Below are 20,287 nucleotides of genomic sequence, written 5' to 3' on the forward strand. Positions count from 1 at the left end.
GTTTGGCACCCACATCAAAGCTGCATTTGCAGTACAAAATAGAAAGGTACTTCACAAAAGTGCAAGATTTTTGAGTCTGCTGGTATAGCTACAGATATGCTTCACGAATTTTCTTTTTTTATAATGGAACTTACACTGGATTCATTTATCTTGAAACTACCGCTGTAAACCTCAATATATGGTGGAATATACCAAGCAATTCAACTTTTTCTTATAGTGTCATGACTGCTTCTTGGGAGCATTTTCAGTATCACTAGTGGCACTTTCTGTGGGTCCCATGTGTTATTCAAGGTTTATGGCATTGTATTAAACACCATGAAAAGTATGGAAGGACCGTGAGAGATCACTTTTGACTGCCATACACTATTTACTGGAGAGATGAACTGCTTGCACAGAGATGATTAGCATCACATGGCATTTTAAGCAGATACAGCAGTTGATCTCACTGCAATAGCAACAGGAGGGGGCTATGAAATTATTACAGTAGTACAATATGTACTACAGTTAATTTTATGAAATTATAATACCACATCTTTATGTTTATTTACATTTCTCTCAACTGCAAATGGAGTCATACACTAAGTGGCCAGATTATTATTATCTTTGAACACATTAATCTGGCCACTCAATGTATATCCTATATAATAAAAGGCTAATATGCAAATTGTCCCTTCGACCAGGAGTTAGACCAGCAGGCAGGCTGGCTAACCACCCATGTCCCCTCCCCCTGGCCAGACCCCATCCATGCACAAATTCATGCACTGGGCCTCTAATACGTGTGCGTACACACACATATACACACACACACACACTCTCACACTCTGGCCAGATTATTATGCGTTCAGAGGTCATAATTATCTGGCCACTCAGTGTATGGTCTGGAAATATTAGTTTTGATCCATTTTAACTTTTATACTAGATTTTTGTACATTTTTTATGGTAGTAAATGATGAAATAGAATAGTATCTGTATATGCTTTATGCATTCATAGCATAACTTTTTTGTGGCATGTTTTTTTTCCAATAGTTCTAGGCTATGTAATTCATTTGTGAGTATTTTCAAACTGTCAAAAGAAATTTTTGTCTCCAAAAATTTTTGCAGTATATTTATTGGAAAAAAACTGCACTGTCAAACTTGTATTGTGCAAGAGTTAAATATATTCTGTTTCTGTAATGCTTTGGGCCCATTTTAATGGCACTTAATCATATTTTTATCCCGCATTAATATGTGTTCTTACTTTTGCATCTAGGAATCTGAATTGTATTTAATGCCAAAAAAATGAATTGAATTAACCTGAGATTATACCTAATGAGTTTTTATATTTTTATTCCACAGATTCCATGCAATGGAAAAGCAGCTGATCGCATCCATCAGGATGGTATACACATCCTTGTAAATATGAATGGTTATACCAAGGGTGCTCGAAATGAACTCTTTGCTCTCAGGCCAGCTCCTATTCAGGTAAAGGAATTAATAATTGCCCACAATGTTTATTGGGCTAAAAAGATAGTAATGTCATTTTTTCCCCTCTGGTTACCTGGCATTGGAAACAATTTGCAGACATACCTGACTTAAGGGAAAAAAAGTATAGTTCTCGAAAGGCCCAGGGACAACGAATTTTGAGTGTAGAACACAATGCCCACAGTACATGTATACAGAGATATGCATTTTATAGTTGGGTATAAATAGGTCTTTTGTCTTGTAAATTGGAAAAACACTTCAGCACTTAAGTTAGTCTAAAATACTATTTGATTGCTCTTGGCTGAGTCAATCCTCCCTGTTTGTTTGTTTACTTAATTTTGGACCCTTTGGTGGAAGGTTCTCAGTCTGTTTTTCCCCCCCCTTAGGCAATGTGGCTTGGATACCCTGGGACTAGTGGGGCGCTTTTCATGGATTATATCATCACTGATCAGGAAACTTCACCAGCTGAAGTTGCTGAACAGTATTCTGAAAAACTGGCTTATATGCCACATACCTTCTTCATTGGTGATCATGCTAATATGTTTCCTCATCTGAAGGTAGGTAGAAAAACAGTGCTATGGGGAATTGCAAAGAACTGTAGTCATTTATTTTCTTGCTAGTGTCCTTATGTATCCTAAAAGACATGTCTGAAACTTTTTTCTTCTGATTAGAAAAAGGCAGTCATCGATTTTAAGTCCAATGGGCACATTTATGACAATCGGATTGTTCTGAATGGCATCGACCTGAAAGCATTTCTTGATAGTTTACCGGATGTGAAAATTGTCAAGGTCAGAACCTGGTCAATATTGTCATTGAAATAAAGTTATCTGTGTTTGGAATCTTTTCCCTAATGATATATTTTGTGCCATTTTTTTAAAGATGAAATGTCCTGATGGAGGAGATAATGCAGACAGCAGTAATACAGCTCTTAATATGCCAGTTATTCCTATGAATACTATTGCAGAAGCAGTTATTGAAATGATTAACAGAGGACAAATTCAGATAACAATTAATGGATTCAGTATTAGCAACGGACTGGCAACTACCCAGGTGAGAAGACATTAATAGTGCATAATATGTACTACTAGGTATACATTCACCTCATTGAAATCTCATAACTCTACCAGGTAAGTATAATTATCCCTATTTTATAGATGAGGAGATGAATTCAGTGGAAATTGGCATCTTAAATAGGTTTGTTCGATTTTAAAATTGTCTGGATTCAGCCAGTAGGTTATACTAGTGAGAATCTGTTGTGTTCATATCTTGTTATATCCTTCTGTGGCTTTACTCTTTAAGAATGATAAACTTGGTTCTATAATTTATCCTTTCCCTTTGGAGGAAGGTTAATTCTTACTCATCTTTTAAGACTTTCAGTTTAAAGAGCTCCAAGAATCTGTTCCTGTCTTTATCCTCAGATTTCTTTGGGTAAATATCCAGAAGAGGGATTGCTGGGTCTTATGGTAGTTCTATTTTTAATTTTTTGAGGAGCCTCCATACTGTTTTCCACAGTGGGTACACAAATTTCCAATTCTACCAACAGTGTATGCGTGTTCCCTTTTCTCTACATCTTCACCCACACTTGTTGATTTATTGATAATAGCCCTCTGGCAGGTGTGAGGTGATCTCTCATTTTGGTTTTAATTTGTACTTCCCTGATCCCATGGTATACTGTAACTTCTGTAATATCTGGATATATCTTTATATATCCAATGTGACACATAATTCCCTAGTTTTGTGTTCTCCACTGAATTGAAGACTTGTGTCTTAGCACAATAATGCAATATGTGCTCAATAAATATATAATGCATACTTGAATAAATGAATATGGAGTTCTGTCACAAGATCATAAGCAAAGATCTCTGACCTCTTAGTTCAAAATTTTACTTGTACATCATTTTATACCAAGGTTGCTCAAAATGAACTCTTTGCTTATAGGCCAGCTCCTTAATAGGAAGTAAAGAAATTAATAATCACTCACTGTGTAAAACAGTATGGAGGATCCTCAGAAAATTAAAAATATTGGGCTAAAAAGACAGTGTTGTGTTCTTTTTCCCTCTGGTTACCTGATATTGGAAACACTGGAGCAGACATGTTTGACTTAAAGTATAGGGTTTTGTTTTTGTTTTTTTTTTGTATTTCATTTCCCCCCATAACCATTTATCCCTTCTAATCACTTTTCCATCTCCATCCCCCTTGCAGTCACCACACTAAAATATAGTTGAAATGCACAGAGAAGAGTTTTGAGTATAGAACACAATGCCCATATGTATGAAATGACCTTACACACAAGGAATAAGTTACATAACAACGTAAGGCAGTAAGTCACATGTGGGAATTACAAGATAAGATGATAGTTGGGTATATAGGTACTCAGTAATGATCAATGTGGGGAGAGGCAGTCTTAGTAGAAAATGTTTGGAGGAATTATTTAAGTTTAGTCTTAAAGGGAATGTTTCATTTAGAAAAGGACATTTCATTCATGAAGAAAAGAATAAGCAAAAATGGTTGTTGGATTAATAGGGTTTTGAAGGTAACTTTTTAACCAGAATGAAAAGTTTTTATAGTGCATTACTCCCCCACCCCCACACACAGACCAAATTAAGATAATGTTATAACTTTTTTCTTTTTAACTTATTATGTCCTGAATATTTTGTAGTTCTTGACGGCTATACCATTTTCCACATTAATTCTTCATTGATTAAAAAAATATCGGACTGTGTTGATTTTAAGTATAATCATTGTATTCTTTTTCTTGTTCTAGATCAACAATAAGGCTGCCACTGGAGAGGAGGTTCCCCGTACCATTATTGTAACTACACGTTCTCAATATGGTTTACCAGAAGATGCCATTGTCTATTGTAACTTCAATCAGTTATATAAAATTGACCCTTCTACTTTGCAAATGTGGGCAAATGTGAGTTTATGTAGATTTGTCATTAATATGTAGAGACTGGGAAAAATTTGGTATACAGGTCATCTTGCTGAGACCACCTCTGACCCCCATTCATGAATTGGTGTGCTCATTTCTTCTTAAAAAAAAAAATTATTTCCAGTTACAGTTGGCATGCAATATTATTTCAGGTGTAAAACATAGTAATAAGTTGTTTATATACTTTACAAAGTGATTTCCCCAATAAGTTGAGTACTCATCTATTGACTATATTCCCTGTGCTGTGATTTACACCCACATGGCTATTTTTGTAACTGGCAATTTGTACTACTTAACACCTTTCACAATTAATTTTTCACCCATTCCCCAACCCCCATCTGGGGGAATATCTGGTGACCATCAACTTGTTCTCTGTATCTATGAGTTTGTTTCTGTTTTCATTTATTTTGTTCTTTAGATTCCACATATAAGTGAAGTCATATGAAATTCTCTGACTTATTTTACTTAGCATAATACTCTCTAGTTCTAGCAATGTTGTCACAAATGGTAAGACTGCATTCCTTTTTAATGGCTGGGTAACATTCCATTTTAGATATGTATGGTGTCTTTATCCAGTCATCATTGATGGGCACTTAGGCTGATTCCATATCTCGGATATTAGTGCTGCAGTGAACATAGGGGTACATATATATTTTTAAGTTAGTGTTTTGGATTTCTTCTAATAAATACCCAGAAGTGGAATTGCTGAGTCATATGATAAAAATTTTTAAGTAACCTCCATATTTGTTATTTATTTATTTATTTATTTTTAAAATAAATTTTATTGATTTTTATTTATTTATTTTTAATATCTTTTACTGATTTTACATAGAGAGGAATTGAGAGTGATAGAGAGCTAGAAACGTTGATGAGAGAGAAACATCGACCAGCTGCCTCTTGCACACCCCACACTGGGGATGTGCCCACAACCAAGGTACATGCCCTTGACAGGAATTGAACCCGGGACCCTTCAGTCTGCCGACGCTCTATTCACTGAGCCAAACCGGTTTCAGCCATGCTATTTTTTATAATGACTGCACACCAATTTGTAATCGTACCACAGTGCACGAGGGTTCCCTTTTCTCCACATCCTTGCCAACACTTGTTAGTTGATCTATTGATGTAGCCATTATAACAGGTGTAAGGTGATAACTCATTGTGGTTTTAATTTGCATTTCCCCAATGATTAATGATGTTGAGCACCTTTATATGTTTGTTGGCCATCTGTATGTTCTCTTTGAAGAAATACCTGTTTAGGTTAAGTTTTCAATTGGATTTCTTGTTGTTTGGTGTTAAGTTATATGAGTTCCTTATATATTTTAGATATTAACTTTAAAAAAATATATATTTTATTGTTTTTTACAGAGAGGAAGAGAGAGGAATAGAGAGTTAGAAACATTGATGAGAGAGAATCATTGATCAGCTGCCTCTTGCACACCCCCTACTGGGGATATGCCTGCAACCAAGGTACATGCCCTTGACCGGAATCGAACCCGGGACCTTTCAGTCCGCAGACCGACGCTCTACCGCTGAGTCAAACCGGTTTTGGTGATATTAACTTCTTTTAAAAAAAAAATATTTTTATTGGTTTCAGAGAGGGAAAGGGAGAGGGAAAGAGAGATAAAAACTTCCATGATGAGAGAGAATCATTGATTGGCTGTCTCCTGCATGCCCCTGTATTGGGTATTGATCCCGCAACCTGGGCACGTGCCCTTGACTGGAATTAAACCCAGGACCCTTCAGTCCATGGGCTGATGCTCTATCTACTGAGCCAAAATCTGCTAGGGCTAGATATTAACCTCTTATTGGATGTATCATTGGTAAATATCTCTCATTCAGTAGGTTGTATTTTTGTTGATGGTTTCCTTCTCTATTCAGAAACCTTTTAATTTGATGTGGTTCCATGTTTATTTTTTCCTTTGTTTCCTGTGCCTAAGGAGACATTAAAAAATATTGCTACAAGCAATGTCATGGGGTTGACTGCATGTGTTTTCCTCTAGGAATTTTATTGTTTCATTTAAGTCTTTAATCTATTTTGAGTGTATTCTTGTATAGCAGGTGATCTAGTTTCATTTTTTTTTTTGCATGTATCTGTGCAGTGTCCCCCACACCATTTTTTTAAGAAACTTTCTTTACCCTGTAAGTATTGCTTTGGCTCTGTAGGATGCTTTGAGAAGTATGGACATTTTAATAATGTGAAATGTTCCTATCCATGAGCACGGTATGTGCTTCAATGTATTTATCTTCTTTAGTACCTTTCTTCAATGACACAGTTTTCTGAGTATAGGTTCTTTTTTGTTGTTGTTAATTATCACCTGAGGATATTATTTTTCCATTGATTTTTAGAGATAGTGAAAGGGAGGGGGAAAAGACAGAGAAACATTGATGTGAGAGAGACACATTGGATTAGTTGCCTCCCACCTAAGTACCCTACCAGGGCCAGGCATCGAGCCTGCAGCCAAGGTATGTGCCCTTTCCCCCAATTGAACTTGGGACTCTTCAGTCTGCTGGTCGATGCTCTGTCCACTGAGCCAAATTGCCTAGGGCACAAGGTAGGTTCTTTACCTCCTAGGCTAAATTTATTCCTAGCCTATGAAAAAGAAGGATCTCTTACCTTTGAGACATCATGGAGGGACCTGGAGTGTATTATGCTAAGTGAAATAAGCCAGTCAGAGGAAATCAAGTATCACATGATCTCACTCATATGTGGAACCAATGAACAAAATAAACTGATGAATAAAATAGATCCAGAGACATAGAAGTATGGAACTGACTGATAAATCTCAGAGGGAAGGCAGGGTTGGGTGAGTGGGTGGGTGGAGAGAGATTAACCAAATAATTAGAGGCCCATTGCATGAAATTCGTGAAAGAGTAGGCCTTCCTTCCCCCAGCTGCCCTCTGGCACCTGGCACCCAGGCTTCTTCCAGAAGGTCATCCGAAAGGACATCCATCTTATTAGCATATTACGCTTTTGTTATAGATACGCAAAACCCATGGACACAGACAATAGTGTGGTGAAGGCCTGTGGGTGGGGGATTCCAAGTACAGGGTGAAGGGGGTCAATGAGGAAAAAAATGGGACATCTGTAATAAAGATAAACTTTAAAAATACAACAACAAAATACAAAAAAGATTAACCTGTTAACCGAGTGGGACCTATAAATACGTCAAACATAAACACTGTCAGGAACGGGTAGGACATATGAATACGTCCTTGAAATATATGTTGCGCCTTGAGAGGGACTGTATATATTTTTTGTAATCTTTTTTTAAAAAATATATTTTATTGATTTTCTTAAGGAAAGGAAGGGAGAGAGAGAGAGAGCTAGAAACATCGATGAGAGAGAAACATCTGCCTCTTGCACACCCCTTACCGGGGATGTGCCCGCAACCAATGTACATGCCCTTGACCGGAATCGAACCTGGGACCTTTCAGTCCGCAGACCGACGCTCTACCACTGAGCCAAACCGGCTTCGGCTGTAATCTTTATAATTGTTTATAAAATTTATAATTTTTTAATTCGATGTTTCCATTTTTTTGTTGGTATTCTTTTCTATTTGTTTGTAATTTTGTATTTTCCTTTGTGCTTTATATATAAATAAATGAAAAAAATATATATTTCATTTATTTTAATTAAGTATAAATAAAAAAATAATAATATAAAATTACGTCCGCTGGGCGTGAGATACTGACACGTCCTAGTGAAAGAGTATGCGCCCATTGTACGTTGCGTAATTAAAAAGGGAACTTCCCGGTTAACAAGTTAAAAAAAAAAAATACAAGCCTTACCCGGTTTGGCTCAATGGATAGAGCATCCTCTCACAGATTGATGGGTCCTGGGTTAGATTCCCGTCAAGGGCATATACCTTGATTGCAGGTTCCCGGCCCTTGTTAAGGTGGGTCTGAGGGACAACCAATCATTGTGTGTCTCACATCAATGTTTCACTCTGTCTCTCCCTCTCCCTTCCACTCTCTCTCAAAATCAATGGGAAACATATCCTTGGGTGAGAATTAACAAAAAAAACAAAACAGAAAAAATACAACAACAAAAAAGTTTATCCCTAGGTATTTTATTCTTCATGCAATTGTAAATGGGATTATCTTAATTTCTCCTGATAGTTTGTTATTGGTGCATGAAAATGCCACTGATTTCTGAATATTAACTTTTGTATCCTGCTATTTTACTGCATTCATCAATTCCAATAGTTTTTTGGTGGACTCTTTAGGGATCTCTCCATATACAATAGTATCATCTTATCTGAAAGTAATGAGTTTTGCATCTTCCTTTGCAATTTGGATGCCTTTATTTTTTTTTCTTATGCTGAATGCAGGAGCTGCCCCCTGGTGGTCATTGCACTCCCACAGGGGGAGCACCACTCAGCCAGAAGCAGGGCTCATGGCTGGAGAGCACAGTGGTGGTAGCGGGAGCCTCTCTTGCCTCCTCAGCAGTCAGACATCCTTAGAGGGCTCCTGGACTGCAAGAGGGTGCAGGCTGGGCTGAGGGACACTCTCCCCCTCCGTGCATGAATTTTGTGCACTGGGCCTCTAGTATTGAATAAAAGTGGTGAAACTGGGCATTCTTGTCTTGTTCTTGATCTTAAAGAAAAAGCTTTCAGCTTTTTACTTTTGAGTATAATGTTATCTGTGGCTTTGTCATATATGCCTTTCTTATGTTGAGGAATGTTCACTCTATTCCTACCTTGTATCTATTGATATGATCGTATAATTTTTACCTTTATTTTATGTGTTGTGTCGCAATTGATTTGTAGTATTGAACCAACTTTGTGTACTGGGAATAAATCCCACTTGATCATGGACTTTGATCTTTTTAATGGATCATTGAATTCAGTTGCTAATATTTTGTCAAAGGTTTTTACATCTATTGTATGTTCATCAGGGATATTGGCCCATTATTTTTTTTTTGTAGTATCTTTGTTTGGTTTTGATATTAGAGTAATGCTGGCCTTGTAAAATTTGTGGGGAGCCATCCTTTCTTTAGAATAGTTTGAGAAGCATAGGTGTTAAGAAATGTTTAGTAAAATTTATATCCAAAGTCATCTGGTCTAGGGTTTTGTTTGCAGAGAGGTTTTTTGAGATACTACTTTGTTTTGTTAGTAGTTATTGGTATGCTCAGATTTTCTGTTTCTTCTGGATTCAGCCTTGGACGATTTTATGTTTCTAGGAATTTATCCATTTCTTCCAGGTTATCCAATTTGTTGGCATTTATATATTTAAAAGCCTAAGCGACTATCCGACTGTTTAACCGGCTATGATGTGCACTGACACCAGGGGGCAGATGCTTAACGTACAGGCATGGAAACATGGAACAGACTGATGAATCTCAGGGGGGAGGGCGGGGAAAAGGTTAACTAAAGATCTTATATGCATACTAGAAGCCCGTGCACCGGTAGGGTCCCTTTAATACAGTTCCTTGTGTTGTGGTGACCCCCAATCATAAAATTATTTTCATTGCTACTTCATAACTCTAATTTTGCTACTGTTATGAATCGTAATGTAAATATCTGTGTTTTCAGGAGATGGAACAGATTGACTTCATACATAGAAACAAACATAGGGAGGCGGCCAAAGTGAGGATTAAAGATAAAGAGAGAACCTTAAAAGTAGCAAGAGAAAATCAGTAATGTAAATATCTTAGGCTCTTCAACAGCAGTTCTCAAATCACTAGCAGGGTCGCCTAAGACCATTGGAAAACACAGATATTTACATGACAATTCATAACAATAGCAAAATTATAGTTATGAAGTAGCAATGAAAATAATTTTATGGTCTATGAATAGCAGACTTCATGCTTATTCACCCATGTTAAACATTCTTGCAATATTGTAGAGATATAACCAGGAAGGATTCAGTTTAGGCCATTACCTTTTAGTCAGCTTATCAGACCAGTTTGCATAAGGAGGATTTCTGAAGGTTCCAACCTTTGTTATCCATAATTCGATAAATTTTTCGTTTTTTTGTTAATCCTCACCCAAGGATATTATAAGGGAGAGGGAGAGACAGAGAGAAACATTGATGTGAGAGAGACACATTGATTGGTTGCCTCCTGCACGCTCCCCGACCAGGGCTGAGGGTCAAGCCTGCAACCAAGGTATGTGTCCTTGACTGGAATAGAACCCAGGACCCTTCAGTCTGCAGCTGACGTCCTATCCACTGAGTCAAACCAGCTAGGGCATTTTATTATTATTATTTTTTAAATTAACTTTGAGAGAGAGAGGAGAGAGATATATATATATACTGATTTGTTCTATTTATTTATGCATTCATTAGTTAATTCTTAAATGTGCTTGTGGGGATGGAGCTCACAACCTTGGCATATTGGACAACGTTCTAACCCACTGAGCTACTCGACCAGGGCCTTTCATAATTTGTTCTTATTCCATGGAGCTAAAATGGAGATGATTCTTGGTTGCTTTCTTTTCTGATTAATATCTGTTTTTCCCCCCTTTGGAGAGGGGAGGGTGGAGGAGAAGAGGAAGCAGATGAGTACAGGTTTACTATTCCTTAATCTTCACTTCCCAATATTAAAAAAAAAAAAAGTTTTTTCATATGTTTGTGGTAAATTTATTTGTCATCACATTTACCTGAACTACTCTATTAATGGTCTCTTACCCATTTAGTGTGAATATTCTGACATCTTGATGCAGAGATGCTGGTGTGTTTACAGGAAGTTGCTGCTGAGACTAATGTACATGCATTGTACACTTTTTAAAATTTGTAATACTCTGAATTCTGAAACTCATCTCTTCCTATGGCATTCAGAGAGGGGATGGTCAACTAGTAAGGTACATTGAGTAGAGGTAGATTTAAATCGGGCATTGGCAAATTGGCCTGTGGGTAAATTCAACCCACTGCCTGCTTTTGTAAATAAAATTTTATCAACACAGTGTCATATCTACTTGTTTACGTATTGTCTGTGGCTGCTTTCCAGTGACGAGGGAGAATTGAGCCTAAAGTTAGGACAGAGTCCATGTGGTTGCAAAGTCCAAAATATTTGCTCTCTGAACCTTTACAAAAAGTCTGCTGACATCTGATCTAGATTAGGGAAATAAAGTTAGGCAAGTGTGAATTAACTGTTGTGTCATGGTGGGAGATTTAAAATTTGAAGTGGGAAATTGTTATCTCTACAAAATCACTGCCTGAGATTTTGCCAGTTAGTATCTTGTTTTGTATCTTCTAACATCAGTCTCCTCTTTAAACTCTCCTTGGGGACAGCTTAGCAGAACAGGAACCTATAGTTCAGTTGATCTAATTCATCTGTGTGAAGGAAAGACTTATAAGTTCACAGTAGGCTGTTATCTGGATGAAAAGGGTAGAGTGTGGTTGAATTATTAGAGCTCTATAGGAACCTTTCTGGAGAAGGGAGGAGCTGCTATTAATAATTACTATTTTCCCCATTTTAGATTCTGAAGCGTGTTCCCAATAGTGTGCTGTGGCTGTTGCGTTTTCCAGCAGTAGGAGAACCTAATATTCAGCAGTATGCACAAAACATGGGTCTTCCCCAGAACCGTATAATTTTTTCACCTGTTGCTCCTAAAGAAGAACATGTCAGGAGAGGCCAGCTGGCTGATGTCTGTCTGGACACTCCACTCTGTAATGGGCACACCACAGGAATGGATGTCCTGTGGGCTGGGACACCAATGGTGACTATGCCAGGTAAGCTACTTATAAATCATTGGAATCTTATTCTTTTTAAGATCCCTTTTATGGAAGATAATTCCAGGTGAAATTGTGTATACTAGAAGCAACATTTAGGGAAGGATGGTAAAAAAAACAAGACTTGTTCTGAGCACTTATCTCTATTCTCTGTCTGTGTAGTATAGATACTTAACATAAATAACATTAATAACCTGATGCTAGTTGCATTCTTGTGAGTAATTGTTATCTTTCTTATTACAGGAGAGACTCTTGCTTCTCGAGTTGCGGCTTCCCAGCTCACTTGTTTAGGTTGTCTTGAGCTTATTGCTAAAAATAGACAGGAATATGAAGATATAGCTGTGAAACTGGGAACTGATCTAGAATAGTAAGTAAACTTTTCTATGAATAAATCATGATAGAGTGAAGGGAATCAGGAAAATTTAGAGAGAATACTGGTATAGGTGCTATAAAATGAAATAATACAATAAGGGTAATATAAAATAGGTGGATTAGTTGTATTATCTCTGGCAAGGAGAGGAACTTTCTAAACTTTCATAAATGAAATGGTTGATAGGTTTTATTATGCAGAGAGTAAATGGCTGAATGAAAGTAAGTAAAATAAATTTAAAGACGAATAAGAGGAAAAAAATCCTAATATTAATAGCCTGGCTATATAAAGACTGAAGCATATTTACATTTTAAGTCCCTTAATAAAGACATAAACTGGGAAATGACCAGACAACTCACTGAAGTAGAATTAAAATGGTTAATAAGACAAAGTTTCAACCTCCGTAGTAGAAATATAAATTAAAATAATGTTGAGGCATAACCATTATTTGCCTATAAAACAAAAGACCTTTTTTTAACCTTACTCTACTTTCTTTTAAAAAAAATATATATTTTTATTGATTTCAGAGAGAAAGGGAGAGGGAGAGAGAGAGAAACATCAATGATGAGAGAGGATCATTGATTGGCTGCCTCCTGCGGATTTAGCCCACAACCCAGGCATGTGCCCTTGAACAAATTGGAACCTGGGACCCTTCAGTCTACAGGCTGACACTCTATCCACTGAGGCAAACCGGCTAGGGCTAAAACAAAAGCTTTTAAAAACACATTTTTATTGATTTCAGAGAGGAAGGGAGAGGAAGATAGAGAGAGAGAAACATCAATGATAAGAGTGAACAATCATTGATCAGCTGCCTCCTGCACACCCCATACTGGGGATCGAGCTCGCAAGCTGGGCATGTGCCCTGACCCGGAATCGAATCCTGACCTGGTTCATAGGTCGATGCTCAACCACTGAGCCACGCAGGTGGGGCAAACAAAAGATTTATATGATACCCATGATGAGGGAGTATTGAGGTGCTGGCCTTTTCATATATTGGTGAGTAAATTGGTACAACCATTCCTCAAAGTTATAAGATCCTTAAAAACAACAATACCCAGAGCTTTGACCCTAATGCCACATCTTCACTAGAGCATAAGAAAAAAAACAACTACCATAACTTAAATGTCCCAATAGGTGGGAATTAGAGTAGTGATGCTTAGATAAGTGATTCTTTTTTTTATATATATATATATTTTATTGATTTTGTACAGAGAGGAAGGGAGAGAGATAGAGAGTTAGAAACATCGATGAGAGAGAGTCATCGATCAGCTGCCTCTTGCACACCCCGTACTGGGGATGTGCCCACAACCAAGGTACATGGCCCTTGACTGGAATCGAACCCGGGACCTTTCAGTCCCCAAGCCGATGCTCTATCCATTGAGCCAAACCAGTTTCGGCAGATAAGTGATTCTTACAATGAAAATGTGTTTATCTCTTAACTGTGGTTTTTCTTTGTGCATTATGGGATATTTTTTTTCCTTTGTATTTTTCTAAGAAGTAGCATTAAATGGAAGTTTAAAGAGGCTACCTCTTTGAGTCAGATTGCCTGGGTTTGAATCCAGGCTCTCCCACTTATAAGCTTGTGACTTTAGGCAAATTAGTTTCTATGTGCCTTGGTTTTTCCATTGGCAAAAACAGGGATGACTGATAGTGCTTACTTTGCAGAGCTGTTGTGACAATTAAAAATAGGTGTTCTGGCCCTGACCAGTTTGGCTCAGTGGATAGATAGTGCATCGGCCTGCAGACTCAAGGGTCCCAGGTTCGATTCTGGTCAAAGGCATGTACCTTGGTTGCGGGCACATCCCCAGTAGGGGGTGTGCAGGAGGCAGCTGATTATTGTTTTTCTCTCATTGATGTTTCTAACTCTCTATCCCTCTCTCTTCCTCTCTATAAAAAATCAATAAAATATATTTAAAAGAAAAAAAGGTGTTCTGGCCTGTCCAGCATGGCTCAGTGGTTGAGCAACAACCTATGAACCAGAAGGTCATGGTTCAATTCCTGATTGGGACACATTTCCAGGTTTCAGGCTAGGTCCCCACTGTAGGGCGTGCAGGTGGCAGCCAATCAATGATTCTCATCATTGATGTTTTTATTTCTCTCTCCCTCTTCCTTCTCCTTTGAAATCAATAAAAGTATATTTTTAAAAAAAGGAAAAGAAAGGTGTTCTGTGTAAAACACAACAGTTCTTGGTATATAGTAAGCATTCAACAGTGGTTAAGTATTTTCATAATTTTATCCATTAAATATCATATATATCTAAGGAAAATGAGTGAAAATTTTTAGTCCTGGCATTAAAAAAATTAATATTCATGTCCATCATCCCAGAGATAACCACAGCAAATAATTTAGTGTCTTTTTTCTTTTTTTTTACTCTTTGGAACTTAGTTGATTTCTTACAGTGTATTGTAATGAAAACTATTAATTTTATAATGGACACTTATATACCTGTGATCTAGATTTCACCACTAAATTTATTATGCTTGATATCTGTCCATCTGTTTATTCCTCTAGCATCTAGCAATTCATCTTATTTGATACATTTTGAAGTAAATTGCAGATATCCGTACTCTTCTCCCTAAACACTTTAGATGTGGACATCATTAATTAGTTTAATGTTTCTTATTTTTTATTTTTCTTAAATATTTGTATTTCAGAAAGGAAGAGAGAGGGATATATATATAGAGAGAAACATCAATGTTAGAGAATCATTGATCTGCTGCCTCCTGCATTGGCAATTGAGCCTGCAACCCGGGCATGCGCCCTACTGGGAATTGAACTGAGACCTCCTGGTTCCTAAGTTGACATTCGACCACTGAGTCAAGCCGGCTGGGCCTGTTGGTTCTTTAAAAACATTTTTTTTCAATTATAGTTTACATTTAGTATTATGTATGTGCCTTAGCTATTGTAAATGGTGCTTCAATGAACATCTTTGCATGATTAGGTTTGCCTGCATCTCTGATTAATTTCTTTTGAATAGATTTTAAAGTGTTTCTGATTGCCAGAGGGTAATAAACATTTAAAGTTCTTAATGTACACATTGCTAAATAAGCAGTTTATGTTCTAACCAGTGGTATGTAGGAATATACAGGTGTCATATTTTAAAGGTGAAAATGAGATGGAATGGAGAAAGCATGGTATCTTGGATATATTTGTTTAAGAACTAATTTTTTTTTTAAGAATGTGAATTTGATTATAAGTGTTAGCGTTATGTTAGATGTGACCTTTTTTAGCATTGAGGGAAGGTGAAGTTTCATCCTGTGTTTTATCAAAGATGACTAGGTATTTAGGTAGGGAGAGGCTAGTTCTGAGTTCCTGCTCTGTTTGTAAACTTAGCTCTCTTTTTCTCTCTCTTTTTTTTTTTTTTTTAAATTAGCTTGAAGAAAATTCGTGGCAAAGTCTGGAAGCAGAGAATATCTAGCCCTCTGTTCAACACCAAACAATACACAATGGAACTAGAGCGGCTCTATCTACAGATGTGGGAGCATTATGCAGCTGGCAACAAACCTGATCACATGATTAAGCCTGTAGAAGTCACTGAGTCAGCCTAAATAAAGACTCTGCATAGGAGGATTACCCCTGTACCTGAGCCTCAACCTTCAGGGGAAAGGGAACTAGATAATGTACTTTTTACTTATCTGTATAGTGTCATATTACAGATGGGTGACAAATAAGGATAATAGAATAAATAGCACAGCCAGAGTTGCTTTGTGCATGATAGGAAGAGACACAAGAGAAGGGAAACTGCTGTTCTACAAGGAATCTCCATAGGATTTTACAAGGAATCTCCATAGGATTTTGCAGCAACCAGGTGGTGCATAGATTTGGAAGGTCTACTCTCCCTTGGTCTTCCGTTAGTGGAGGGGAGATCTAGATTGTCCAGCCGTTTTGTGATTCCATTGCTTGATAGTCTTCTGAATTAATTTTTTCTTTATATTTTTGGTATTGGAGCTTTTAAAAATGTTTGGTTTCAGGTGATTTTATTCATGTGAAGTGTGTATGATTCTCTTGCGATAAGGTTTTAAACTAAAATGTTGCTTGTTTTAGTTTCTGAACTCTACAGATTAATGGGAACTTTGCTGGTGTAGTCTTTTTATAGGTTTTATAAACCACTTAAGCCTATATCAGTCATTTGAGTGTCTGACCTAATGAATGGAGCTATCAGTGCTTTTTGATTTAGGTGATTCAGAATTTTCTTTTTCTGGCCCATTTCCCTTTCCCCCTACTTTAAATTTTCTCCTGTAACTCAACTAACAAAACTAAGTCTGTTTCAAAACATCCCAGAGTGTTTCTCTAAAACACATCATCTAGTGCCAAATGAAACTTCTTAGGAATGATTATTAATTATGAAGGGCACAGTTGTGATACTATCATTGATGATGATAATGATTTTTTTTTTGGCCTAGTTTTCATCTATTTCATCAGTGTTTTATCTTCAACTGCTCCTCTATGCTGCTTCCCGAAGTAATAGTGTGTGATAAGATTTTTACCTTCCTTTCTAAGGTTTTTTTTTTAGTCCTGTTCTTCCTATTTCTGTCAGCAGAGATGAAATCCCAGGTAAGTATAAGTATTCAAATATTTGATCACTAAGTTAAAGTTATTACGAATACATTAAATAACTTTCATCAAAAACATGTTATGGGTGAAAAGCTCTGAAGGACCAGCTATGTATATGAGTAATTATTTTTCAGACCTTCTAGGGTATTATGTAGGAACTGTCTTCTGGACTTGAAGTCTCTGTGGATTCAGCCATAGTAGCAAACTGTACTGCTATTTGGTTTGGAGTTACAAATTAGACTTTAGGCCACCTGGAGCTTGAGTTCTTGGTATTAAAAACCATAGGAATAAAATTATTGAATTTCAACAAATGATTGAGGACTTGAGGCTTAAACAAACCAACATATGAATATATGTTTTTGTCTTGCTATACTGCACTTAATGCTATTCAGTAACAGTAACAGATAATTTTTTGTCTGCTAGTAGTGTTCTAGATTATTGTGTCTTTTCAAAGCACTAAGGCAGTGTACCTATTCTGTAGTTGCAGCTGATGCCTGAATGTATCCTAGCTGACAAATTATTGATTAATAAGAACTTGAATTCCTGAAAGTCTTACTGTTAACCAAAATCTGAGCAGGAGTCTCAAATATAATTTTTAGCCAGGTTACATGTGAATGAACTGTATCTTTTAACAGTGTAAATCAAGGAACATCAGTTTAGGGATTTCTTAATTTATTTTTTACATGATTGAAATATTAAAGGTTGCCAGCATGGTTGCAGATAAACTGATGTTTGAAATTCACCAAACTACTTAATGTGGAATAAGATGATATACTTCTAGTGCCCTCAAGGTTGTGACCTTACAGTCATTTTACATAGCACATCATTTCTCCTATAGGGATGAACTTTCTCCTGGCACGAAAGTAGCCGCTCTGGTTAAAGCTTTGCTTATTTGTAACAGGCTTTGGTTTCCAGGTAATATGTCTGTGGAAGACTTAATTATGAATAGAGATATAGAGATCACTGGAAACAAATTGTTTTTTCTATTATGCTCTGCTTTATGAAAAAAGTAAAACATTGAAATTGTGCTACAGAACTCAGATGTTGTCTTGTGATCTTTAAAATAATTAATAAATGAATGATTTGTCCTTAATATGGCTGATGTAGTTCGTGTTCTGTTAGATTGAGTGTTGGACAGAATAATTTGGTCATCCAATGATGAAACCTAAATTTGAACAGATGACAAAGCATTCATCTCCCAGCACATCCATTCATATTTGTTCCTGTTTTGCTTAGGACTGCTGTGGCTTCAGTACACTTGTGGTCTCATTCTTTTTGTGGACTCTTCCTTTCTGCTCTGAAGGGTGGTATGAGGGAGGGACCAAAACAAATAGCAATGCATCAGGGACCAGAACATGTTGCTTAGCTGCCAGCTTTCTCGGAGATACAAATGAGAATCTTTTGCAATAAGATTTCAGGTAATTTACCTCATAACTTCTGTGGGTTGTGACCCTCAAAGCCCTAATGTGGATTAGTTTGTTTCCTAAAAGATAGTGGGGGAAGAAGCCTCCTCATAAAAGTTCTCATTCCCACCCTTTCCTATTTGTTAGAAATACACATCAGTTATTAAAAGAAGTGCTTGTGCACCTCGAATAAACTTGTGTAACTTAACATTTGATTCCACTTCTAACCCACTTGTCAACTTGAAGCATATGGCTTTTAATATTCACTACAGCTAACATTCAGGTTCTTCCCCCAGACTAGTGGTCGGCAAACTCATTAGTCAACAGAGCCAAATATCAACAGTACAGCGATTGAAATTTTTTTTGAGAGCCAATTTTTTAAAACAAACTGTGTAGGTAGGTACATTGTTACTAACTTAATTGGGGTACTCCGAAGCTGGCCTTTGCTAAAAACTCAAGGGGCCAAAGAGCCACATGTGGCTCTCGAGCCACAATTTCCCGACCACCGCCCCAAACCTCTGAGGCACCCAGTTCCATAACTACACCCCCATTTTAAAAAAAGAGGCTTGTAAAGCAGTAAAGCAGCGTTTTTCAACCGCTGTTCAACACTAGTGTGCCGCGAGATGTTGCCTGGTGTGCCGTAGGTGCAGACAAGACAAGAATTTTATAATTTTTCACTATTTTGTTTACTTAATATTTCATAATAAAGTAATTATAAAATACTTTCTTTGTGTTTATTTGATTCCTATTCAAGAGAATTACTTTATATATAGTCAATATAGGCACAGAGTTAAATTTTTTTAACATTTTCTAATGGTGGTGTGCCTCGTGATTTTTTTCATGAAACAAGTGTGCCTTTGCCCAAAAAAGGTTGAAAAACACTGCAGTAAAGTACCTTTATAGACAGATGAGCAAAAGTAGGTTTGCAGTTGTGAGTACTCAAAATAGTTTATTCTTATATTTTAATTATTGCATTTTCATATGAACACCTGTAAATCTACTTTTGCTTATCCTTGTATGTAGACAGTTTGGTGCTTAAGAGTTTAGGTTTTGGAACTAGTGCTTCTGGAGTTTAATCCCAGTTCTGCCACTTTCTAGCCATGTATGTGATCGCTGTTCAGTGAGTGCCAACATTGCCTACTTTTAAGAGTGTTATAAGGAATAAATGTACATAAAACAATTGGAACAGTGCCTTGCATGAAATAAACTTAGTGCTATTAATATATTTACACGCAGGGACGTGTTATTTGTATTGTTTGCCAAATGGTTAAATTATGTATAGAGAAATAGGCACAATCTAGAAAGCATTTGTTTCCCCCATTTTTCTCGGTGTTTGGAGTGAGTGCCAAAAAGCTTCAAGTAACCAGCCCCTTTTATCTCCCTGGTTTGAAGGGTTTTGGAAGCGAACGTCAGTCAGTGTTGCCAAGCACTGTAGGGTTGCTGCTTCGCTCTTATCTAGGGGACTAGGTGCCCTCCTCCCCTTTGGAGGGCAGGCAAATAGCCTTAGAGGTTCGGGCAGTTTAAATCAAGGAATGCACAGGGAACAGCTCGCTTATCCAAGTCCTTACAAGGATGGAGCTTTGGGAGGATTCAGCTCAGTTTTTGTCCGGTCACCCAAAAAGTTAATTTGGGGATTGCTAAACTATGAATTCTGCGGGAAATGGTGCTTTCAGGACAGATAAGCAATGCACCGTGGAAGCGATTTGATTCCAGAAGCACTAAGGCTGGGCGCCAGTTTCAGTTCATATCCGCAAAATATAAATCCTACAACCAAGCTGTGATAGGTGGGTATAGAGAGGGCTGGAACACTTTAGGTCCTACCTTCCACTGAGCCTGGACTCTATAAAAGCTGGTCCGCACCTACCGGCGAACCTCACAGTTGCTCAGGATCTC

At 37.2% G+C, this 20,287-nt stretch overlaps 1 protein-coding gene across 2 annotated transcripts in view; it reads left to right on the forward strand.

The window, feature by feature from the left end:
- OGT (O-linked N-acetylglucosamine (GlcNAc) transferase) overlaps positions 1-18,084 on the forward strand; it is a 51,402-nt gene extending 33,318 nt beyond the window's left edge. For both annotated transcript variants that reach the window (XM_084869468.1, XM_084869467.1), the window contains exons 15-22: positions 1,336-1,461; positions 1,848-2,018; positions 2,133-2,249; positions 2,341-2,511; positions 4,226-4,378; positions 11,815-12,067; positions 12,311-12,434; positions 15,811-18,084. In XM_084869468.1, coding sequence (XP_084725594.1) covers positions 1,336-1,461; positions 1,848-2,018; positions 2,133-2,249; positions 2,341-2,511; positions 4,226-4,378; positions 11,815-12,067; positions 12,311-12,434; positions 15,811-15,985 — 1,290 coding nt within the window. In that variant the 3' untranslated portion in view covers positions 15,986-18,084. The remainder of the gene's footprint in view (positions 1-1,335; positions 1,462-1,847; positions 2,019-2,132; positions 2,250-2,340; positions 2,512-4,225; positions 4,379-11,814; positions 12,068-12,310; positions 12,435-15,810) is intronic.
- Positions 18,085-20,287: the final 2,203 nt, after the last annotated feature.

The sequence above is a fragment of the Pipistrellus hanaki genome (genome assembly GCF_964339955.1).
Source record: "Pipistrellus hanaki genome assembly, chromosome: X".
Taxonomy (NCBI): domain Eukaryota; kingdom Metazoa; phylum Chordata; class Mammalia; order Chiroptera; family Vespertilionidae; genus Pipistrellus; species Pipistrellus hanaki.